This window comes from Stegodyphus dumicola, chromosome 7 (genome assembly GCF_044657685.1).
Source record: "Stegodyphus dumicola isolate Sdum_Otavi_A_Nest chromosome 7, ASM4465768v1".
Lineage (NCBI taxonomy): Eukaryota > Metazoa > Arthropoda > Arachnida > Araneae > Eresidae > Stegodyphus > Stegodyphus dumicola.
This window is the reverse complement of record NC_140774.1, coordinates 66,117,799-66,144,755: the sequence shown is the minus strand read 5'-3', so window position 1 is coordinate 66,144,755 and position 26,957 is coordinate 66,117,799. Positions and strand designations below refer to the sequence as shown.

At 31.4% G+C, this 26,957-nt stretch overlaps 1 protein-coding gene across 4 annotated transcripts in view; it reads left to right on the top strand.

The window, feature by feature from the left end:
* The first annotated feature begins 1,753 nt into the window (after positions 1-1,753).
* LOC118204879 (uncharacterized) overlaps positions 1,754-26,957 on the top strand; it is a 55,734-nt gene continuing 30,530 nt past the window's right edge. Inside the window, exons 1-4 of one of the 4 annotated variants that reach the window (XR_015042068.1) lie at positions 1,754-6,673; positions 7,064-13,084; positions 13,184-13,277; positions 16,357-16,694. Coding sequence is in view for 3 of the 4 variants with exons in the window: in XM_085820363.1 (XP_085676489.1) it covers positions 6,343-6,535; positions 7,064-7,365 (495 nt within the window). In the remaining variant the exon portion in view is untranslated. Of the gene's footprint in view, positions 6,674-7,063; positions 13,085-13,183; positions 13,285-16,356; positions 16,695-26,957 lie in introns of all 4 variants that reach the window. The other 3 variants (XM_085820363.1, XM_085820365.1, XM_085820366.1) reach the window with 3 other exon arrangements.

Genomic DNA, 26,957 nt, shown 5'->3' with positions numbered 1-26,957 from the left:
AACATGCTTTCGCTTTGTAGATCCTTTGGCAGCTCCAGAATTGGAAACTCTTTTAGACATAATCGAAAGTTCAAGCTTAATTTTTATAAAATTGCTTTAACAGTCTGCAAAAAATAATAAGCCGGATCCAATTAGAAGATTAAGGAACAACGCAATCTGCAACATTAACTGAAATAGATAACTAGATAATTTTAGCTTAGCTTATACCATCCGTTATACATTAAATGTGCATGCGTAAAGCATACAAAAAAAAGTTTAGGTCTTTGAGGTCCGGATTATAGATCATTCTGGATAATAGACATCTGGATTACAGAATTTGTACTGTATTTGAAATCTTCAGTTAGACTTTGATCACAGGAAATTTCTACCAACTGCTCTTTTTCTTTGTGAGATAAAATTTCAGGTAGATTTGAACAAAATGTATTTTTAATCCAATTTTCTATTTCATAATTCTTGGGAAAATGCATGTTGAAATTATTTATCAATGTCTCTAAGTCTGTGAGTGGTTATTGACCTTCATTAAAGCTCGAATCGCATAAATTTACGTGTGTTAGAGAAAAAATTTTAACAGGATGTTTTAGTATTTAATGGTTAAAAATACTTTGTTTCTTTGTGTACCACTGGTTGAGAATTGCTGTTCTATATTGTTTTGGGATTGGTTCTGTAATTCTTATAGGTAGTTTTATGTACTCTGGTTCCCTTCAGTAGAAGATGAGGTCTTCTGTTGGTTGGAGTATTTTGTGAAGTATCTTTCTCTAGACATTGTAAGGAAATTTGTGTGGGCATTTGCATAAATGAAAAAGTAAAATGAAATTAGCTTCACGTTTAGCGCATTAAAAGCTTATGAAGTTTTATCTATTTGAATTTATTTATGTAAGTTTTTTGAGTATAATAGATAATCAGATTGAAATTGTTAGGCAGTCATAATAAAAAATGGATTTTCTTTTCTTTTTAAAATTTTTAACAGCATGCCTTTTGTGGATGCATGCAGTGCTTTAAAAAAAGATAAAAGTGTTTATAAGTACTTAATGCAGTTATGTCACCAAAAAAGGATCTCACCTGCGTGTAGTCTCACTTGGTTCTCACTTGGTAAAGACCATTGAAATTTCCAGTATGCTACAAGGCTTTCAGTCAAAAGCAAAGTCTGAAAACTAACTTTAGAACTCGTACTGGAGAATGCCCATTAGTTTATACTCTTTGTATTAAAAACTATTAATGAAAACATCGGTTTGCAGATGTATTTTTGAAAGTGTAATTGTAAAAAAACTATTAATATAGCATATTTGAACATTATTGATCACTGCACTTGAATTTTTTTCTGGTAAAGGAGACTTTTTAAAGTAATTTTTTGTCCCTATCCCATTCCCTCTCTATTTTCTTTAAATACCTGATTAGCATTGAAATTAGGTTAATATTATGTCGTATAGCATAATTGGCTAACTTTGAAATTGAAAGGAAGAAAGAAACTCAATACAAGTATTTGTATTTTGTTAAATCAGGCTGTTTAGATGCTTGTCATCAGTTTAAAGTACTTTACTAATTAACTTCAAAACATTTTGTGTGTAGTTTTAGTGAATGTTATTTTTTCCTGTGCAGTATTTTTTTTTACTATGGTTTAAATTAGTAGGTATAATTTATTACTGTAAAACTGATTACTTAATAAAGGTTGAATAATATATATGTTGATTCTGCTGATATTTGTTAGAGTTATATAATTAAATGCATATTTTTAAAGCAAAATATTTTATTTTAGGTATTTTAAGCATAAATTTCAGAGAATTTAATTTTGATATCAAGTTTTAAATACATTTATGAGTAGTTCATGCCTACTGTTATATGTAAATAATTTTCTTTGAATGCTTTTTTACTGTAAATTAAAAAAAAAAAAAAATTAATAGATTATCTATGATGTATTATAACTATTTTCAGATATTTTGAGGGAATCAAAAAGAAAGTGACACTTGGTGCCAGTTATAAATGTATTGTAAATAGAAAATAGTAATTTCACAGGATTGGAGAACAGATACAAGAGCTTCAAAAGTGGTGTTTTTCCACTGAGCATATTTGGAAAGCAGTTTGTAATGTTTTGTCAGCTATATCTGTACTCCAAACTGGAAGTAAGAGGAACTTTACGTTTTTTATAGGCTAAATGCTGAACTTCACAGAAATTCACCATGAAGTGTTCATTGTTTATGGCAAGCATGTAATATTATGGTCTGGAAGTTCAGAGGGGTGTGACCAATCAGAAAATGCCTGCACCATTATCACTGAGCATTATCGCCTAGAGTAACTTGCAACCTCCATCAGTGCTGAAACTGTTGCCATTGTCAAACAAGTTCTTCAGACAATTGGCACATAAATATAAAGGAAACTTTGAGTATGCTGGGCATTTCATATGGAAGTATGCATTCCATTATTCACGAGCACCCCCAGTATCAAAAACTGTGTGTGACATGGTTGCCACAGCTTTTGATTGCCTCACAACATTTGTTGTCTTGCTTCAATCCTTTACAGCCATATGCTACAGAAAGCAACAAATTCCTGTTTTGCATAATCACAGGAAACGAATCATAGCTTCACAATGAAATGCTCCACTATGAAATAGCTACTCCAGACATCTCCCAAAGGCAAAAACCCAACTTTAACTGTCAGTTGGAAGAGTTGTAGGCTACCATATTTTTCAACTGCTGTTTACACCAAATTCATGGCTAAAGGGAAACAAACAATAACAGCTGACTCATGTTGCTAAACGTTACAGAATTTGAAAAGGTAATCAGAGACCGTCAACATGGCAAATTATGCGAAGGCATCATACAGCTGCCCAATAATGCTAGATTCCATGTAGTTCAGAAAATGCAAATGTTGCTATAGAAGTTCAGACAGGAGGTTCGGCCCCCACTCACCATATAAGTCTGATTAGTGTTGTACAATGATGTTGTTTGGACAAATGAAGAATGACCTCTTTAGTGAACATATTCGAAGTGATGATGAACTTAAACCGGCTGTATTGAATTGGTTGGTAAACACTGGAGGAAATTTCTATTTTACTGCAATGGAAAACCTTGTTTTATAATTTAAGAAATATCTCACTTTGTTTGAAGACTTCATCAAAAAATAACTGTTTCCGTTGTTCAATAAAGAACTTTTATTTCCGTTTGTCTTTTTATTTTGTTGTATTTTAACTTGAGTGTAACTTATCTTTTGTTTTACTTAGGTATAAAAACTATATCAGTTTAGAAAAAAATTGCAAAAATTCTTAAAAAGAGATGTGGTTTTATTTATTTATTTATGTTATTTTTATTATTATTATTATTTTTTACATTTCATATTTCACAGTTTATTTCTTAATTTCTTAAAAATTGCTTGTGATTTTTCATTTAATTTAAGACATATAACCTTTGTTATTGTGTATAATTTTGTTATTCCTCTCTTAAAAGGAGAAAAAAAAAAGCTTTTTAAATCTATTGCAGTATTTTCCTTAATTTAACTCATTTAAAAATATTATGCATTTTGAAACAAGCGAAACTGAGTTAAATATATACAAGACATTAAAAAACATGGTTTGTAGATTTTATTCTTACATATTGATCTTGCCACCTGTATGATGAGCAAGTGTTAATTAGAACAAAAGCAGAAGTTTTGAAAATTTTAATGAAACAGAATTGTTAATAAGCTTTACTAATTTGAATTGTTTATCTTATGACTTGTGAAGATAAAAAGGGAGAAGAGTGACCTGCATTGTTTAAAATATGATTGTCCATTCATTTTCTTCACTAGCTGTCATACATGTGCTTTTGGTCTTTTTTAGTCTGTGAGTTCAGTTCATTTCTTATATCCCTCTGTTGTATAAAAATGATTTCCAAACTATTCTTGCTCACTAGGGAGGATTTTAAGTCATTTTTAAATTATTAATGTATTCCTAAGAAAACAAACATGTTAATTCCTTTTTCTTTTTGGATTTATGCATCGTAAAATATTCATCAAATCGGAAATACAAAATCTTATTTTTTGAAGTGAAGGGGAGAAATTATTATTCCTGTGCTATTACTTCTGTATGGCAGGTGGTTTCCAGACAAAAGCCTATAGAAGAAATCCCACAATTGTGATTACTCACAAGACAAATGGCCACATGGATGGAAGACCACTTTCACAATGTGCACAGGAATAAAAAGGCATATGATTGTTATCAATATAGGACACATTTATGATTGTAATTCTATTAAATGTGGTATTTAAATCAGTTTTTTGTATTCACATGTTATTAAAGCCCAAAGTAAATAAATTTAGCTTCACATTTAGTGAGGGAGGAAAATAGCATGCAATTCGTCATGCAAGACTTAAGTTCATTATGTGGATTATTTTTCGATCTCTGTGCATCTTTGTTAAATATTTGTACTATATTTTATGCTAGCGGTTTGGAGTTTTATACTCAAATGTGAATATTTTAACAACTCATTCTTTATCTGATCCAATTCTTATCAAATTTTGCTTAATTTAAATAAAATACTGTATTCATAATAAACTCGTATAAAATACACATCATTTTTTCTGTGAAGTAATAGTACTTTATGGATTGTTTACCCTGTGTGCACATAGTAAAAAATAAGGGGAAAAGTAAAATCAAGTTGTAATAGCATACATTTTACTTGGACGTAAGTAATAAGAGAGTAAAATGTTTTTATGTCAAAATGTAATAGTAAAAAAATAAGGGAAAAGTAAAATCGAGTTGTAATAGCATCCTGTTTACTTGGACATAAGTAATAAGAGAGTAAAATGTTTTTGTGTCAAAATACAATTTATTTTACTCACTTGTATCTTTATTTTTAGAAGATTGTGAGAAAGATATATGGAAATATTGACACCAGTGATGAAATGTAGTTTTTCTCGAACAAGTATACAACTTCATGTTTTATTTTTTAAAAAAAACTGCAATGGTTAATAGCCTTTAAAAACTGCCAATTGCAAATTTTCTCTACACTGCTTATATGCAATTATATGTACTTTGATGGTGGCTCTTGCATCTATTTGTTTTATGCTTCAGAATACCAGGTGTTATGCAGATGTCTTTCTGAATTTACTGCTAGAGGCTTTAATAAAGCCCCAAAGGAAAACTTTATACTTTGGCTCTCTCTATGTCTGAAAAAAATGGGTGCTCTATCAGTTACCCCAGTTGTGTAAGGTAACTTGTCCTACAGATGTATTGCTATTGCCATTTCTGGAATCTGATATGATCTATGGAACTTTGCGTAGCACTTCTTCCACTTTTATTTTTAAAATAAGCAAGTTATGAACTAACATAATTTTCGTATGGATGAAATTATGGAACTGAATGTTTTTTATGATCATTATATGCATTACAGATATTCTTACATAAATTACATATTTTATTAATATACATAATTATAAATATGCTTCCTTAAAAAGGAGCCTTTTAGAAATAATTTGATTGAGATCCAAACAAATAAATCAAAATGGACAAAAATATTAGAATCTTTCAGAAGTGAAGATGTAAGGAAATTTCAGTGATCCTTTGTTTCTTTCCTTCCATCTTCATTTCCTTGAAATTTTTTCATTTGTACTGATATATCTTGTTTAACTTCAAACTTTGTGATTCCGAAACTACTGTAGTAACAGTTTTCAGATGATTTCAGTTAACTGTTAATGCTTTCATTAAGAGTTTCAGGTGAAAAATTAATATTTGTGTGATTTCATACCACCAGAAGTACCTAAACTAACTACTAAACTAAACTGTTATGATATACTTCTCCTTTTTTTTAATTCATCATGTATTATAGTATAATGGGAACATTTAGATAGAGAATCAAATCAGAATTATTTTTGTGTAAGGAATTGAGAATTCGTAATCATTTTGATGTTATCATAATATATAGTTAAGGAATTAAAAGTCTTGTTGTCTCTTTTCTGTTGTTTAAAACAAATTGAATATATACTTTTTAATAATTGATAACCGCCAGAGTTTTTCTGTTTGTGTAAATTTTTAAATGATCACAGAAGTCTGTATTGCTGACAAAGATTGTGTGTAAAATCTTTGTGGTAAATTATGAATATGGTTTTTTTATTTTTATTTGAATAAAATTTAAAGAAAGGTTTTATAAAACTAAAGTATTCATATTTCTATATAGAAACTAAAATTTTGAAATTAATTTGTATTTTGCTGTTTGTTTAGAGCTGTAAAAGTTTTTAATATCTAAATTTATATAGTGACATTAAAAATTTTGTGCATTTATTTGATAAATTAATCTCTCTCTTTTAAATTATGATAAATGTTATACCTCATTTTTATAATTGTATTTTCCCTTAGGTTTTAGCAGTAGGACCAGGATGGAAGCATACAGAAATTATGCAAAAAATAGAAAGTTTACATGCTCATTCTGCAGCTATTCTACTGAAAATAAGTATAATCTTAAGACACATCTATTAGTTCATAGTGGCCAGAAACCATATATATGTGCTGTATGTCACCAGTGTTTCAGTCAGAAGCAAAATCTCAAAACACATTTAAGGATTCATACTGGTGAGCGTCCATATGAATGCTCTGCTTGTGGTAAAAAATTCAGACGGAAATCACATATGCAGTTGCATTTTATGACACACTTCAAATGAAATTTATCAAGCTATCTGTTATTTTGAGAAGTTTTTGGGTTTAGAGCTGGTAACATTTCTTCAATTTTAATTTCATTATCCATCATTTGTTAGTATTTTTTCCTAGATGTCACTAAACATGTGCACCTCTATAGTATGAAATTGAATGATGAATTTTTTTTTAATGCCAGATGTATACATTTATTCTTTTTTATTATCAAAATCTATTATATCATTAAACTCTGATTCTGCAAATAAGAATTATTTGAATGATGTAGATATTTTTAATCATGATATAAATAGAGTAACTGTACTTGTTTAATGCAATCAAATGTATTTAAATAAAATAAGACATGTACACAAAATAATATTTTTATTATATTACTTTATTTTGTTTTCTGTTAGGCTGAATTGCAAATGCTATTTTCTTGATTTAATTTTTATTTATTTTTTCTTTTAGGCATTTTAGATTTTGAGACAACAGTAAATATTGAAGACAGCTTTCTGCCTAAATTACACAGATGCTCTGTTTGTGCATATTTTACTCCATACAAACATAATTTGAATAAACATATGCTAGTTCATACAAAGGAACGACCATATATTTGCAAAGTGTGTAATAAATGTTTCAGTCAGAATGCAAGTTTAAAGAGACATTTTAAAACTCATACTGGCGAATTCATGTTTAAATGTAGTCTTTGTGATAAGAAATTTGTGCAGAAATCAGATCTAAGAAGACATGTTCTCACGCACAGGATATGAGTATTTCTTGATAAAGCTTTTCAGCATAATGCATAATTTATCCTAAAAAATACAGAGTTCTTTTTTTTTTTTTTAGTAAGATTAGAAAGGTGCATTCCAATAATTTTATCTCTGTAGTGTAGTTCTCTAAGTAAAGTATTCTAAATATGAATATAAACTTGTGAGATACTCAAACTTATTCTGTCATCTATTACTATGTTACAATTTTATAGTGAACTCTTTTTGATGAAGTTTATTCTTGAATAATTTTTCTTGGTATTAAATAGTTCTATATCTATAATATGGAAATTTCTCATTACTAAGACAAAATATTATATAAACTGCAACGAGTAAATATTGAGACAAAATTATGTAAGGGTTTTTTTTATTTGCTAATTAATAATTAAGCATTTTATATAGTTTTTAACATAATAGTAAGGCAACCAGTTATATTGTAGAGACATTAGGATTATTTTGGATGCAAGAGAGATGAAAAATGAGCAACTCCTTCGCCGGGAATCGAACCACAGACCTCTACACTACAAAGGCATGCTAAGAAGGCAGGAGAAATGCCTTATAATATAATAGTGCTAAAATAACATTTCTTTAATGATTGTTCTCTTTTTTTGTATGTTAAATGCATGTACTTTGAGCACTGGGAAAAATGTTAGAGACTTTTCTAAATTCCTTAAAGCTAATATGTTATTAAATTCAAAATGAACATACATATATAATGTAGGAAAAAGTTTTGATATGAACACAATGAAGTAAGAAACTTTAAAATAATAAAGCTAAATCATTATTTATATGAATGAAAAATACATAAATATCAATATGTATTCATCTAATGAATAATACATTAAGCCGAATCAATTGATTTGTGGTAAGCAGTCTTTTGAAGAGGCTGGTGATAGGAGATGAGGGGGTACAAATCTCTTGGATGCCATTGCCAGGTGCTGTTCAGATTTCAAATGGGGTGTAGGCAGATAGCCATCCAGTGCCTGATCAAGTAATGCAGTCTTCTCCATTACAATCTCCTCAGGAAAAATTTTTAAGAAGCCATTTTATGTATGCAGTTCTTTGCTTTTACTTTATTTTAAGAAATTCTTATCTTTACAATTCTTTCAGCATAGTATATATTCTTTCTGTTTATTCAATTCAAAAATTCTTATTTTTGCCATTGTTTTCAACATAACATAAACACTGCTTTAAAATTTCCAACACAAGGTGTCTCAAATTCCTCCTGCGCAATAATATGTGCATTTCTTTGAAATGCTTATCTCAAAACACTAGTTATATTTTGGTGTATTTTTTCTTCTTTGTTGTGGGTGAGTGAATAAATTTAATGCCTTTATGGAATCACATTTCTTGAATGCAATGATTAGTCATTGCATTGTGGTCTCTCTTTTTGGGGGGATTAAATTCAGCCCTTTATTGCTTATCTATGCTTCTTTTTTAAATCTCTCCTAATTAATGATAATGTGCTTTAACATTTTACTTGATAAATATGGTAGAATATTTTAATAAGCAAATTATGCGGAAAAATTATCTTTTAGATAGTTGGTTAAGCTGTAATACCATGAATATTACATTAAAAAAGAAAAAAAAGAAAAAAAAAAAAAAAAAAAAAAAAGACCTTTTTTTTCCTCCACTTTGCTAAGTAACTGCAAAAATTTATTGGATCTAAATCTTCATTAAAATTAAGGCACAAAGTAAAATTTTAATTTTCAGTATTATTTTTAATGCTGTAAATGAGCAACATTCCTTAAATTAAATCATGTAATAGCTCTACTTAATAAAATATGCGTCAAAATTTGCATCAACAGACTTGAGTTTGCTATAGCAGTTATTTAGCAAATTTAATTCATACCATGGACTCTGCTGAACCAGAAATGGTGAAAACTTTTTAATTCCTTGTACGAAGTAAAAAGGAACATGTAATAGCTGTACTTAATAAAATATGCTTCAAAATTTGCATCAACAACTCTATAACTTGAGTTTGATATAGCAGTTATTTAGCAAATGTAATTCATACCATGGACTCTGCTGGACCAGAAATAGTGAAAACTTTTTACTTCCTTGTACGAAGTAAAAAGGAAGTATTGTAATCGCAAAAAGCTTCAGGCAGCATATTTCAACGAAAATATCCACTTTGACCGCTTTCGAATGCAATTTAATGATGTTCTTGCGTGATATCTGTGCAGAATAAAAGACTCTTTTCCTAAAAAAAAAAAAAAAAAAAAAAAAAAAAAATGCTTTAAAATGAATTCTGAAGAGAATTTTTCGTGGTGTCTGAACGTGCGTATCTTGCATAACTCAAAAACGAGTAGCCTCAGAACGTTTAAATTTTGTATATAAGACTACTATAACATGTAGATGTGCATCTCGTATTTTGGTTTCAATTGGCCACGCCAAACGTATATAAATATATTTATAAATATATCCACTCTGTTACCCGGCTCAGTGTGATCTCAGTTTCTTTACTCTTATATGTTTGTAAATTGTACATTTTTTGCTTTAAAAATGATTGAATTATGTTTTTTTTATCTTCCGGTTAAGGGTTTTATGCCTTTAGTAAATCTGTATGCAATATTTTTAGAATTATCAACAATTTTAAAATTGTTTAAATGCCGCTGAGCCGAATTTGATGGTGGCCATTGCACTTGTTTACATTTGAAACAGCTGAGTAGCGGATTTGTTGCTGATCTAGAAAAACCTAGCTTCGCAACAACAAAGATAACGCCTTCATTTATTATTTAAATCATGCTTAATACTTTCTGAAATTTTTTTAAGGAAATAAGCGTTTAAGATTTACTTCGTAATTTTTAATACAAATGTTTTGAGTTTTTATGTATTTTTGCCTTGTCGCGAAGTGAAAACTGAATTAATTGAATGAGAAATACTCAATCGTCTGTGAAAAACTGTTTCTTTTTTGTTTGCTTAATTTCTTTTATACATAGTTCTAGCTTTATTATAGTATTTGAATAGAACATGTGGCAACGATTAGATAATTCTATAAATGATATAAATTTTGTGCATTCTAATATGAATGAAATATAATGCTGTTAAGTAAATTTAGCGCCAGAGTGTTGCTTTGGTAAACAAAGTGAATTTTAAAGAATGCATTTATTCTATTGGGGTTTATGCACTGTCGGCGAAGTAGTTTTATTTCAATCTCATAAGTTTAAATGAAATGCAAGAAAAAATGCGTATAGTTTAATATTCCGTACAAGGAAGTCATGTGGTGTACACATCAGATTTTTTTATTATTTGTGTTTCTGTGTTGTATGAAAGATATTGAAACAGAAGTGTTTCTTTAATTTCTAACAGAATAATAATTACATGTAATTGTTTTAATGTTGCACTAACTTTTTCCAGCGTATGTGAAATAAAGCAGTAAAAGATATGCACGTTTATATTTTTTAGAACTATAAAAGTGTATGGTTTGGTTTATTGAGATTACGTCAAGGTACACTAGGGCTATCTGCCTAAGGAAAGGGATGTCTTTGTGAAGGATTTTTTAAGGGAAATTGGCTCATATGCACATTACACATTGAGAAAACCATGAAAACATCCATGCAGCCAGCCCATTTGTGTGGAATCGAACCCAGGTCAGAACTACCAGTGTTCAGCGACTTCACCGCTCGGTCACTAGTGGGTATAAAACTATATGGAAAAATTTGATAGAAAATATACCTTGGAATAGTAAAACATTACTTGTGTAGCTAGCATAATAGCTGGTCATGACACAGTCAAATAATTTTCTTCTCATCATTAGGTAGAAGTTACCTTATGATGAGTACTGACTCTAATTAGCTTAGATGATAAGAGCAACTTGTCTGTGAACTGTAGAGGATCTCAACTTTTTAGAGTATTTTCTAATGTAGAGCCATGTGTTATTCTTGAGCCTGGTCAGGGCACATTCCTTCCAGATGGAAAGAGCTTCTAAAAATTATGAATTTTAATACCTGTTTCTGGATAGCACAAGTGAAAAGAGTAACCTGTCTATGGACAATGGACCTAATATAAAAACAGGGTGTTTTTAAGGGAGCTGATGCCCAGTTGTCAGAGTGGTTCTAAAAAATAAAAGTTATGCATTACTGCAAACAAAAGGGAGATAGAAGGTGAACCTAGTATTGTCGTTTCACCTAGTTAGCATGAAATCACTCAAATCTTCTCAATAAAAATAATCCAGAATTGTTTATTGATTATTTCAATAAGAAATAATAGTACAATCATAGGCTGGGAAAGATGTGGGTTTGAGTCTTAACCAAAACTTAAGCCATTACATTTTTCAAACTTTTAAACCAGTTACTATTTTTTGGTGACTTGTCAGAGATAAAACAGAATCATTCTGCATTTAAAGTTATGGACTGCAGCAATTTCATATACAGATTTTAGCATATTTAATTTTTGTTAAGCACACATAAACTTCTTGTACACCACAAATGTACAACATGTGGCTTACAAAAATAAGTTAATTAAATAGTGCATTCTTAATAAAACAAAACAGATAAAAGCAATTGAGATTTCACAAAAACAGATCATTTCACTGCCCATGTCATACCTAGCCTTTTTAAATCATTCTGAAAGTACTGTCTGAAACCATCAGAAGTGGGACAGAAAGAAATTAAATATCCCACATCTTGAGGTACCTTTTATAAATAATCACATAAGTCATTAAATCTCAGATTGAAATGAAATGGGTAATTTCAGTTTTACCATGGTTAAGTCACATTTTGCTTTTTAAAATCATTCTGCAAATATGGAGGAGGAATTTTTATGAAAATTAAATGTTCCACATCCATAGGCATCTTTTTCAAATAATCATATAAGTTACTAAATCTCAGATTGAAATGACACAAGTAATTTACAAATTTACTGTGACCAGATAAAAACTGAGGTACTCAGAAAAAAATTTTAAAGAAAACTAATAATGTAGTCTATGCTTAAAAAAGGGGCTAAATAAGTTCTCTGCATTATAAAATGAAATGCATTTTTCATTTCACTAAATGAAAGCTGGTTCTAATAAAAAGACTGTCGCTGACACTTTGTGGTATTAAAGTCAGTGTGCAAATTTAAAGCATCTTCAGCTGAAAACAGCTCTTTCATTTCCATAAATGCGATGATAGGCTCATACCAAAGTAAACCATATATCAAAAATGCCAAAAGAGTCCTGATTACCAGTTTAGCTTTTTTTATAATACTACTGTAAAGATGTGGGGAAAGAATCCAAGCAGATAAAGTACATTGCGATTTAAATCCTATTTCCCTTGATCCGCTTAGTTGCAGGATAAATGCAAAGATTGATTTCTGATTGAAAAACTGTGCATTTACTTGTTGAATTAAGTGTTTAAAAAAGCAAACCTCAGACTGATCTTCAAAAATGTTGTTATCCATTTTATTGCATCTGCAATACAAGCTATATGTAAACATTTTGCAACATTTTCTTTATAATCACAGAAACTTATAGGCTGTAGAGTAATTGAATGAGCATTATCACAAAAAAGTAAATTTCCATTTATGCATTCTTTCAAATTATCCCTTAACACAGCATTGAAAGCATTATTGATGTATTCTAAATTAATAGGTGAAGCTTCCTGCAAGAGCAAAACCATCCTCTTAACTCAGTGTCCTGTAGCCATTAATAATATGAACAATCATCTATTGAGTCTGTGGTTTCTTTGGTTAATCATCTTACGAACATGTCTTGAAGCAGGGAAGCTGTAAGAAATGAAAGGTATCGCAAAAGTATTTTTCAATTCAATGAAGAGCATTAATACTTTTTTCATGTTTTGTAAAGAGGAATTCACTTTGCTTTTTCCATATTAATTTGTAGGAACATTAGGTATATTTTGGAGATGAAAGCATGAAAAATCAGCAATGCCTTTGGTGATGGAGTGTCAGCTGCATTGATATCGCGGCTTCATGTGGTAACTGGTATTGGTTGCATTTGTTAAGGTTGCATATTACATGTTGCATGTAGAACTAAAATACATATAATATAAATCTATGAGAAGTTTCACAATACACAAAACATTAAAAGCATAGAAATGATTATTGTAACTTGTTTTCTTCATTGTGTAAGGATCTTGCTAGTGCAAGAGTCTCACTGGTCTAAGAGCATACTTCTTGCCTTGTCTGAAGCAGTTTGCAGTTACGCCCTCTTAATTTCTCTGTTGTAGTTAACATCTTCCAATTCATTATAGTTCAAACGATATCAGAGGAGCAACAGGATCATTGATACATCAGCCTGCTTGAAATCAAGAGGCTTTAGTGACAGATGCAGTGCAGTTTGCTAAAATCCCTAGACTCTGACTATCACATTATGATTCTTGTAATGTCAAGTGGAGCTATAACTGAATGATTTATTGCTTCTGCACTGGAAGAGCCTGTCGTCTCACAGCTCAAACACTGCAATTTGGGGGGGGGGGATCACGCACATGAATCTGTGTGGTCTGCTGTGCAGGAATTCAAACTCTGGACCTTCCAATTGTGAGCCAGATATGATTTCAGTTACCACGGAAGCTCATGCTAAGGAAGAAGAAAATTCCGTACAAATTTCCTGTCAATTATAACATTAGTTTCTTCTACAGATTCAAAGAATGAAGTATTAAAGGTCAGAAAGCAACATTTTCTTCATTCTAATGTTCTTTCTAATTCTTTCTTCATTCTAAAGTTTCTAAGAAGTGATCATAGCCTTAATTTTTGAAAGTAAGTTTGTGAAAGTTTCTAATCAAAGTTTCTAAGAAGTGATCATAGCCTTAATTTTTGAAAGTAAGTTTGTGAAAGAGTATCCAATCAAAAAGAGAATCCAGCATCATACTCTAAAAAACAAAAGTTTTCATTGAAAAATACAAGCAAACTTCTGCAAATGCAGTTTTTAAACAACTAAAGAATTTATTTAAAAGATTACTTTTTGTTGTATTTCAAAGAGTAGGATGACAGTCTTGAGGATAACTTTTTTTTCCAAAGAATAAACTTTTTCTGGCCTTACCAAAATGTAAGTGGCCTTTCTGTTTTAGTTAGTTGATGGAATATGGAAAAGCTCATGGAGCTATCTGCCTAAGAGGAGGGATGCCTGCATATAGGATATTCTAAGGGAAACTGGCTTTAATTCACGTTACACGTGGGGAAAACCACCCATGCAGCCAGCCTGTTTGCCTGGATGAACTACTGGTATTCAGGGGTCTTAACTATTGAACAACTAGTGATTGAATCCCATCCTGTATAGTAGTTAGTAATGCTGACTGCCATACCAGTAGGCCCGAGTTTAAATCCCAAAGAAGGTATGGAGGTTCATAAGTGTACAGTGTCCTGTGTGAGAGCCAAATGTCCTCTTGAGTGGGTGGGGGTAAGGAAGACCCTTGAACCACCTCTGAAGTGTTTTTTCTGAAAATTGGGATGGACACTTAAGAAGTCCCAGCAATAACTAGTATACATCTGTGGGAATGCACAGGTTCCAGCCTTTCTTCAACCTGACCTGTATTTTGCTTTTTTTAATTTTTCTTTGACTGTTCATCTTAATATTGAGATAAATGTTTTTGGTTGAGTTTCATAATTAAATATATAAAAATAGATATTCATGATAAGGATGTTCTTAATTTGTTAAATGTTTTTGGTTGGGTTTTATAATTACCGTATTTGACGGCATATAAGACGCACTTTTTTTCCTAAATTTAGTCTCAAAAAAGTTACCTGCGTCTTATACGTGAAGAACACAGTCTTATACGTGAACGTAATTGCATTCAATAATTGTTTATTTGGCTTTTACGAAACGTGAGAACTAAAAGAAACCACGCTATTGAAATTTTTTTCCTTGTATGTGGCTGTCTAACTGAGGGTGCGTCTTATATGCCAGTGCGTCTTATATGTCGTCAAATACGGTAAATTTATAAAACTGCATGTTCATGATACGGATATTCTTAATTTGTAACTATGTTTTCCTTATGCCAGTTTGAAATAACTGTGATTCTTAACTGACGTTGCAATAGTTTTCGTTTTGCATGGTTCTTATAGTGATATAAAATTTCAGATGATTATCAATTTCATTTATTTTGCTTTTGTACAACAGTAAAGTTTCATGAGAGTTTTCAAGAGAAAGTAACTTCATTTGTTTTTGATTTGCATTGTATAGAAATAAATTAAAGCTGTGCATAGGGTATTAAAGTTCTAAACTTGAAATATGGCAACAATTAGTGTTTTTATTTATGTATTTATTATTATTTAGTAGTAGCAGGAAGTTAAGAACTCTGGACTTAAGTTCAGGTAATTAAATCAGCTGTTGAAAAATATGCTGCCAAATTTTAATTTTTGGTCATTAATTAATTTTGGGAAGTGTGAGCCAGATTGTAAAATAGAGTATCTGCTTCAAAATTTTGTAAAATTTAAACCACCATTTTGAATCTAATTTGATTATCTTATTTAACAGTTCGCTTAACCATTTATTGCAGCCAACATAACTAGAACTAACATAACTAACTTTTAGAGCTTTCCAGGAAAAAAAAAATGTATATTTTGTCAAAGAGAAGAAAGTTTTAACTGAGAGTAAATAGAGTTTTTGATTTATCGGTTCTGCTATTGATATTTATATTATTTTTAAAGTTTTGTTTTGTTTTGTCAGGTAGCAGTTGCTTTGATTAAAAGAGAGAAAAGAAAAATTTTTTAGTGTTTAATTTCAGATAAGCAGCTGAATCTTACAGAGAAAGTTTTTGTTTAATAAGACATTGATTTTTTTAATCATTAAGTTTAATTCTGTATAAAACATAATTTGATGCTCTATTTTTAATGCAGTTTTCAAGGAATTATAATTAATGCAGTTATCAAAGAATTGTAAGTCATCTTTAAGCTATTGAAGGCAATAAAAGTATTGCTAAAATATAATAGAATCTTAAATGCATTTTATGTGTATTTATTTACATTGTCTGTAAATTATATTAAATATTTCTTAAAAAATTAATATTTGAATTCTACTTTTAAAATATGTGTTTCAGGACTTGCTTTGTTTTTTAGGTGCAAAAATTCTTCCCAGAATGCGTGACTTCCATAATGAAGTTAAAACTAAATTCTTCATATATTCTGTTTGTTCTTATCATACTGTTAGGAAGTATGATTTCATGAAGCATGTAATGGTACATACCGGAGAACAACCATATGTTTGTGAAATATGCAGCCAGTGTTTTGTTCAAAAACAAAATCTCAGAACTCATTTGCGATGTCATGGTGGTGAATGTCCATTTCAGTGCTCATTTTGTGGCAAGAAATTTACAAGAAAATACAGTATGCTGTTATATGCTAGGAACTGCAATAACAATATGTACTGAACTCTAACTTTAAAATTCTACTTTGGTGTAAGAGAAATTTTTGTCATATCATTTTGGTTTTATTTTGGGTTCTGTGAGGGTTAAAATTAATTCTGAGATATTTATATCAAATTATTTGTTGTGATAATTTGATATTACTTTTAGTGGAAGAAAAAAATTATGTTCTTGATTTCATATTTAATGTTCTGCAATTATGTTTAATTTTTGTTTTTCTCTCTTATCCATAGTAGCCAAAAGGCTTATACAATTGTAGAAAATTTCTTTTTACTAAGGATTTATTCATTTACAGTAATTCTCTATCTGACATAATCAATCGATTTCCCTCCTCCACATCATTACAATTTTTATAAATTTGCCTTACCAGGCTTCTTGTATAGTTTTACTACACAAATAAAATATTTCTCTTATACTTGTTAACAGCGGACGCATCGGGAAATGGAGCAGGGAAATTGAGACCTGGTTAAAATTAATATTGGGACTTTTTAATTTAAAAAGAAATTGTTAGCTATCAGTCTCAATACCTGTTCGACAAAACGCGTTCTGGAATTTAGCATAGTTCGAATGTCACTATGCATTTCCCTTGAAAAGTCCATGGTGATACTTGAATTAGGCTAATTATTCCATTTACTGCTGCTAGTCCTTATTTTTTTTTTTTTAATATGATGTGTTTGTTATTTTTTTCTAATGGCTTTTTCTAAGATAGCTTACACTTTATTCTACATGCATATTAACTTTTAAATTTGAATCATTTTAAGCATTCATCTTGTGCTATTTTTCTTTATTAATATTTCATACATATTATGTTTTTACATTTTGCATTACAATTGGATCTTTGTGTTTATACTTTTTTGCAAAGGAACGAAGTATCACTTTAGCTCATAGGCTATAGCTTGAAGAATTACTTTTTAATTTTGTTTCAAATTTTGCAGCTCAATGCACAAAATTCTTGACCTCACAGGTCCTTTTTTAGTTCATAAGCTTTTCTTACATTATATTATATAAAATATAAATTCAAAACTCTTTTATGAAATTTTTGTATTTTTCATGTATTTTAAACTCATCTGGGAAACATATTTTATATCTTGAGGTGAGCTGCCTAAAGATCAGCTAAAATGAGTTCCCTGTTCTATAAATCCACCAGTGGATATCATTTAGTGCTATAGCTATTGTAATTCATTATGTAGGAAAGAATTGTTCAAGAAAGGGTAGTACATATACTTTTATGACTCAAACAATTATCATAAATAAACGAAGATTGTGGTAACTGAAAATCAATAGTATTCTTCTCTTTAGCTAGCTCCCTTTGAAGGATTCAGTGATGTGATAGCTGGACTCCAATAAATGTAAAACATATCTTAAAAAGTTTTATTAAATCTTCAATTATTTTCAAATTTTTGACATAGTTTAATAGCTAGTATTTGGCATTTGTAACATAATTTTTCTGTTCTATCCATATGCAGTGTAAAAAGTGGTTGTGCAGAGTGGCATTGCTATCTATCTCACTGATTAAAAATTTCATATTAAGCATATTCAACGATTTTTTTCCTTTTTGTTTTCTTTTTTTTTGGGGGGGAACCCCCATAAAAGTTAAAATGTATTCCATAAATATTCATATTTGTTGGCATAGTTAATATTTCTAGGTTGCTTAGAAATATTAACTATGCCAACAAATATGAAAGGTTATAAGGCACGTACACTGCATTAAAAATATTCTGCCCTTAGAAAAATTGTTTTATCTTGATGAAATTTGTCATGAGCAATAGGGAGACAGAGATGAAGAACTGCTTAAAATATGACAACAATAAGTCCATACATAGTTATATATTAGCAAACATAGTTGTATATTAGTATGATCCATTCCTGGTTGCTAATCATGGGGATATTGATCTGATATGACTTCCAGGTGCTGAATGCTGTCTTGCAGAATTTTCTGTCATATATTCTGTAATTCCATTATGCTGGCTGTAACTGATTTCCTGACTTTTTGCTTATCTTTGCTGTTAGGCAAAGAGTGGGAGATCTGGGAGGCAAAAGAATAGTGACACTATGTAGAAATTCTCTTGAAATGTTCAATGTGAACATATCTTGCATAAAAGTATCCCACAGCAAAAAAGCAAGCATTGGCAATGCAGGAGGTTGGAGGAGATTGTTAATATATTATTGGGTTTTTAACCATGTAGTAATAAAATGCAAAGCTTGTTTTGTCTTCATTTCCAATTTAACCCCTGATTTCCAATTTCACCTATATGCTGGCAGCCAGATCTGTATAGAATTTTATAGAAAACATACTTTTTTAATTGCATATCGTCAGTCAGTGACTTACATGGACTGGAAAAAAGGTATCCTGTCAGTCATTAGTGATTGATGTGATCTGAAGGAAAAGCATATATTTAGTCACCAGTGACTGATGTAGTCTGAACAGAAAGTATACTGTCAGTCACCAGTGACTGATGTGGTCCAAGCAGAATGTATTATGTCTGTTACCAGTCATTGATATGAAGCATAATGTGTTAGTGTTGTACGAAGAATTACTAAAATAAGTGAGAATCAGAAGCAACAGTGTTAGATAGATGGATGCATGCCCCTTCGTATTAGCCAGATAGTATACACCTCAATTCTCCATTTATCTGAACCATGCAAAAATCCTAATTCATCACTGAGCTTGATGGACAAAATGGCACATTACAAGCTCCGTACTATTACAGAGTAAGCATTCTTCTCAGTACCTAGAATTTAGTAGTAGATGATGCAACATTTGCTACGGTAGCATTTTTAATTGTGTCTCAGTCAGATGTGTGCTGTCCACATAAGCACAGGTCATATAAAATAACCAACACAGTGTTGTGTAAATTTATTCACTGAATGCAAGCAGTGTATCGAAGAAACAAAAGTGTTTATGTGATAACCCTTTTGTACTAACAATAATACCATTTCATACCGTTTTTAAATAGCATGCAATAAAATCCTTAGACTGCCAGTGGTAGTCTGCCGTCTAGTGTAGTCTCTCACCTATTGTATACCCATTCAGTCATGGAAGTAGTAGAAAGTATATTCAGTGACAAGAGCCACTCCCGTGCTTCTTTTGTAGGTGGTACCAGATTAAAGAAGTTGCACACTTTCTTAGAGATGGTAAAGATCCATCCACCTTCACAATCATAGATCCATCTAAAGCATTTTGCAATCCTGGAGAAAATTGTATTGAACAGACTTAAGTATTTCCTACAATATTTGTTAACACTGCATTTCAGCCAATACACATAATGAAGAAGCCAATGAATGTGCTGTCCAAAATCTGATAGGCATACTAGAAGAAAGTAAACAGAAACATTCAGTCATAATTTTCATAGGTATACAAAAAACATTTGATTTGCTATGGTAATCAGACATTATCAGCTATCTCACCTCCATAACATGATGTTTTTTAAGCAAGCCATAGTGCTCTGTTTGCATGCAGAAAGCTGTCTGAGAAATGAGTGATGAAAACTGCAATATGTGGTCCACTGCGATGCTAAAATACTGAAATTCCCATAGGAGAAATCGTAATCTGCAGTTACAGTAGCAAAAAGTCGATAAAAATAGAAGGCTGTCTAGTGGGATTTTACATACATACCTGGTTGCCACAATAATTTTTGGTGAGTTGCATCATCAGCATATTTTCATGACTTTTTGTAGGTCAAAATAGTAGTCAGAATTATAAAAGGAGTCACTTTATTTGTTACCAAAAGCTTGCAATTAAAATTACGGAAAATTTAGAGAGAAAATGCATTTCAGCCATAAAAGGGGATGTATTTCACAGGCCTTAATCGTATAAAACATGTGAATCAGTTACAAAATCTCGTTGACCATGAAAGTTGGTGGAGATCCTGCCAAAATTGCACCAGCCATATTGGAAGAAGTTTGAAGTAATAGACTGCTCTTTATTTGATTAGCTAATCAGCAGATACACCTTAGGAACATACCATATAAAAAAAGCTGAAAAAAGGTTCTCATAATTTTTTTGCATTGTATCGCCAGTGTTAAACCATTTTGAAATAAAATTTCATGTCATGATCAGTAACACAACTTTTCTTAATGTCAGGATCCCATAACATTAAAAACACTCTAGTACACACTACTCAATGAAGAAAGATCTGAAAATTTAATCTTTTTTCAAAGTATAAGGGAAAATTGATAAACAGCTGTTAACTTGTATCCTTCTTTACTAAAACTAAATCAGCTTGTCAAAAATTAATATGACTATTCAAAATTCATATTTATTTCAGAATATGACTTCCAGGTGCAAATAATAAAAGCATAGTGAAGATGATATTTTTTTTTTTCGTATCTGTCTTATGCTTTGAATCATACTTAGTCTAGCGACTTTTTAAAAAAAAAAGTCTGGGAAAGATGTATATGAGGAGTATATAATTTTAATACCTTATTCTTACTCTCCTCTAGATTTTTTTTCCGGTTTCAAAGATGAATTCTTAGAATAATATGATGGATGCAACTTTGGAGAAGTAGTTAACACTATCTTCTGAAACAGAGCCGTATAATTTTATTCATATTTTAGATGTTATAAATGGAATTCTAAGTAATAGTAGTGCAATACATGCATTGTGTGCCTGTATAAGTCTGTTAGTAGCATAATTTTTCATTTAAGAAATATTCTAAAATATTCCAAGTACTTAAGCTTTTTGGTTACTTGAATACCAGGTAGTTGGGCTTTTACTGCACATTTATATTAGATATAAGTATTAAAATTATTTGTATTTAGTTGAACACCAATAATCTGTTTAATCTGTTGGTAGTTTCTAACACCCAACTTTCTTTGGCTTGATTTTTTTTTTTTTTTTGGAAAAAAATTAGTGATAGCTGGAAAAATATTCTGGCAAATATCTTCGCAAATTTTAAGTTATTAACATTTTAAGCCGACCAGCAACCGAGTGGCAAAGTTGCTGAATACTGGTAGTTCATTCTAGAGTTCAAATCCTGCTGAATAGGCTAGCTGCATGGACACTTTTGTGCTTTTTCCCATATGTAGTGGATAACTGGTATTCCTCCTCTCGACCTAACTGCGGAGCGAGAAGCAACACATTCTTGTATATTATGACTGAAAAAACATATCACTTTATGGAATATTCACTTTTCAGCTTCGGACTACGAGACAAAAAAATTCAGATTATCTTTGCCACCCTTCCTATAATGATCTAGATCCTTATATTTGCTCTAGATTGCCTCAGTTGCCAATTCACGGGATCGCCATTTACACAGATGGTTCGCGTGCTGAAGTAGGCCCAGGCTGTGGTCTGTGTGTCATGCTAAATGATATCGTGAAGCACACTTGGAAAAGAAGATTAAGTAATCATAACTCAATATTTCAAGCTGAATTGACAGCAATAAAGAAAGCTATTCAACTCTTCTATAGATTTGATACACAAGCCCATATATGCAGTGACTCTTTATCTAGTTTGGAGGCCATTGCTGGTAGAAATTCAAAAATTACTTTTTATTTTATTTTGTTATTCTGGGTTCCAGCACATACAGGCATAGTTGGCAATGAGCTTGTGGATGAACTTGCCAAGCAAGCAGCAACTGACATGAACTTGTGGGAACATCCCATGCCCTTGCCAAGTTCTTATCTTAAAAGGATTACTTAGAAGCACTTAATGAATCACTGACAATTTAGATGAAATATTGCAACAATGGGAAGATGGACTTTCCGTTTTTGTCCCCATGTCTTTACTAAGATGCTTACATTTTCCATGTGCATTGATAACCTTTCTTTCAGGCAATGGACCTTTCATAACATATCTTCATCAATTTGGTATTACAGAGTTGGACACTTATAAACGTGGCTAGCAAGGAACTCCAGATCATTATGCCTTTTCCCGTTGTCTTACAAAACCTTTTCACTTGACTAAGTCATCTGATAATACTGGGAGCAATGGACTTCACACCTATTAAAAACTAAGGGAGCTCTTACTAAACTGACTAAAATATTACAATTCTGTAAAGAAAGATATTCACAATTATCAACTAGTTAAGTACTCATATGATAGCGACATTTGTACCTATCAAATAGCTAAGTAATTGTTGTATAATCTTTGTATAAATCTTTTTTTATTTTTATTTTTTCATGCATTTATTTACTTTTTTTTTATTTATATTTATATGCTTATTTATTTGCATATATTTATTCATTTTATTTATATTACTTTTTTCTGCATTTTATTTTTTTATTATATTAAGTGTTTGTAAAATTTAATCGGCAACTTTGTTTTTATTATATTAATTACCAACTTATAACTCTGAATTATATGGAGCATATGAATGGAAGTTGTCTTTGTTTTTGAAATACTGCTACTGTATGTACTGTCTGATTTTGTTAAAAAACATATACAGCCCTATCTTGATAGCGCTGACTGCTAGATAGTTTACTTGATCTCCTGCTGAGCAGGCACTATTCTGTTTAGTATACACCTTAGGTCAGAAGCCTGCTCAGTTGTGATAAATAAAAATAAATATGTAATGGATGTGAGCCAGTTCCATGGGACCAGTTCGAAAAGTCTTCCATTGGGCATCCATACCTTTGACGAATACCATTGTGTGCAAGGTGATAAAAAAGGGAAACATTTTAATAATTTCTCTTTTTATTCTATGGCAACTCTTGATGATCTTATCTGCTATTATATTTCATCATCATTATTATTAGAAACTTCAGCTCATGTGTGCAAAATCTAGCATCTGTCAACATTAGATTGACATTGACAACATTAGAACATCTCTGACTACATTCTGCATGTAGTCAGAGAATCATCTGTGATGAAAATATCTTTGAGTAAAATGTTTAGATTAAGCTTATTCTCAACACTCATCTACTCTTCTGAATTTACAGTATTTGTTTATACTTCAGTATCAATGGTCTTTTATTATTCTTGCTCTTCCTTACTGTTCTTTTGCTTTAATCTTGCTGTTAGGAACATGTTCTTGACATCTGCTGGTTATTATTTCCTGTTGGGCATAATCTCTTATGCTTACTGTATCCAAAGCATTGATGGTAGAAAATAAATACTGCTTTTGTGAATGGGATTTGCAAGTTTTCAAATCATTACGTGTTCTTTATCTCACTTTCTAACTTTGTCTTATCCCTTGACAGAAGAATTGCAGCTGGGATGAAGAAACAACTTTACAGTTTTGCTGTTTTGGAATAAAGAATTTGAAATGAGTCTTGAAGCTAGCAATGAGAAGAATTTTCTTTTTCTTTTAACTCTTGTATTTGTCACTTCCTTTCATGGAGTCGCGGAAGATTTATCATCCAAGCTTTCTTAGCTGTGTATGTTAGAGGAAAAGATTTTGCTCTTGAAAAATACTTAGGCTGTGCTGAAGAACTGATCATCAGATGTGGAACTTTTCACCTCCATTTTGATCAGTCACTATTAATACAGTTGATAAAAAAATTTCATTTCAATTTTGATTAGTTATTAATAGGCAATTAAGCCTAGTTTATTTTATTTGACTCTTTGATACTTTTCTTCCTTGAATGTTATTCTATTGGGAAAGAATTGGGGGGGGAACCTATTTTATGTGTATAGAAGTAACTATTATCTTAAAATGAGAGGAGAGAACTTCTTGATCTACCTTTCTCAAACATTTTGATATACAACTGTACTTAAAACTTTCCTTCTGACATTACATTATCTGTCTGTAAGTGTTTTGATATCTGTAATAGAAAAGGGAAACAAAATTTATTCATATTCAGTAGTTGATAGAACCTCCTCAAGCAACAATTACAGCCCTCAACCTTCCGAGGCATGCTTTCCACAAGTCCTTGTATGACAGTTACTCTACTTCCTTCCACTCGGCTTGGAGAAGTCGTGCAAGTTCATTCACCAATATTGGACAGTTGCTATACCCCTTAATTCAGCTATCCAGCTCGTCCCAGAGGTTCTCGATAGCGTTCTAGTGTGGCAGTCCATTCAGTTAACCCCATTGTCTCCCTATTAATCCATGGTGGACCTTGCAACGTGACAGCTGGTATTGTCATCCTGAATGTAACATGTGTACAACCCATAAAACTGCCACAATGTAGGAAGCACACTGTTATCCAAAATAGTTCAGTAGATCTTGGCGTTGAGCTTATTAAGAATTTGTACCCCATCCATACCAGGTGAAACACCCCCAGACCATAATTCTACCACTGCTGAACTTAACTGTGGGCACAGTGCATTCTGATAGGAATTCTCAGGCAGATGACAAATCCAGACACAATTATCTGAACAATAAAGATTGAACCTTGATTCATCACTCTAGAGAACTCATTTCCACTATTTCAACTGATCTATGGTCCAATGTGGATGTGCTTTGCACAACATTAACTGAACAGTGTGGTTGGACTTTGTGATCAAAGGCTTATAGGTGGCAGCGCGACCATAAAATCCAAATAGATCTACTTCCTTATGCATGGTATTCATTGAAACAACACTCTCAGATGCCTGTTGAAATTCCTGGAGTATGTGAGCCATCAGTTGGGTGTGGTTCTTCTGAATTTATTCAGACTGCATGCATCGCTGGGTGTGGTTCTTTCGAATTTATTCAGACTGCATGCATCAGTCTTTTTGTGGGTCTGTTGACTAGGGGTACAATCCAAAGATCATCACTCACCTTCCACTTCTGAATTACATAGGCCAATGACAATTTTGGATAATTCAACTAGATAATTGACAGTCCCATTCTAGGTTGAGAAGTGCATTACCTTCACCTATTCTATTGCCCACATGATGTTGTAACAGTATGTTGTGCTATGTCCTATATGTTGTTAGTGCTATGTTTACTGTAATCAGCTCGCCTGTGGAAGTGCGGTATGTTAGAGAGGTAGTACAGGGGGGCTATTCCATTTTTGTCAATGGCGATGGTGTGGTGCCCCCTGTACTTGTTCCTGCCCTGTCCTGCCCACATGATGTGTTGCTATCCTAAGGATGGTTCTCAATTATAAATTGCATTTTAAAATAGCTTGATTACATAGCTGAATTTCAAATTTCTAATTAGCGTTTCAGTTCGCCTGTTATGGTTTTTTTCTTTCTAGATATTCATGGTGGACTGTGCCAGCATTGGTCCACCAAATACACAGCATTACCTTCTTTTGGTGAATGATTTGATCTGGTTTAGTGGCCAGTGAGACAAGGTTATGAAGATGTGATCGAATGGTTTCGTCAGGTTATCCAAATGCATGTGCAAGGCAGGTTTGATGAGGATTCTGCTTGGTTTCTCCCTCCCCCTGGACTTTGTCAAGGGGGAATGGACAACCAACATGAGGCTTGTTTTCAAAGCTCTCATCTTAAGAAAATAGACTGAACCACTTTTGAGCAGCTGTTCACTCACTGACGTCTCCAAGTACAAAGCATATTCTTCTAGCAGCCTCTGTAGCTTTGCTTCCTAACGTACTCGTAAAGCAAAATAGGCCTCAAAATCCTTTTCCAGCAACATGTTCTTTCAAAGACTGTGCTTCGTACAAAACCAATAGTGAAATGTGCGATGCACTAAACAATTGTCTACTGAATAAGGTTTGAAAAGAAAGTAACATATGATGTCATTAGAACCATTTGGACAATACAAATGCGCCAAAAGTAACTGTTCTCAAAAACCACATAAACTTTTTTGGTTACCCATTAGAAAGTTTCATTATTAAGATAATACCATGTTTCAGTTTTATCTGTAAAAGAAAACAGGATGCAGCTCTTTCAGTTTCAAGTTGTACATAGTAAAAAACATGCATTTTGCATTGATAGGCACAGTGCATATTAAAATGATTTTTTAAAGCAGTAAAATAAAAAATTTGAAGCTACCTTTTAGCTAAATATAGTTTTTTAATTATTATTTAATCATTATTATTTATATTTTTATTTAAATGATAAAAATTAAATGTTTGTGGGAAAAAATAACTGAAAATTTGAATTTTTTCTCATTGATATTGTATAATATTTTAAGTTCTTAAAATAAATATTTAATCTCGTATTTGCATTTTTCAAATATTAACTGTTACATTTTTGAGTTAATAGTATATCAGGAATATTTAGCTTGTGCTAAAAAAAGTAGGATTTCCATTTTTATGCTTTAGTTTTAATATAAACAATTTAACATCTTTTCTTTAGGCCTCCTTCTTTTTTAAATTTTCAGCATTTCATTTAAAGTGGAGAAAAAAATCTTATTCATAGCACAGGGAATTAATTGTTCAAGCATTGATCAGTTTCAAATTCAAAGCCTTAGTTAATTTTATTCAAATGTATGCTACTTTTCTATTATTATGTTAAA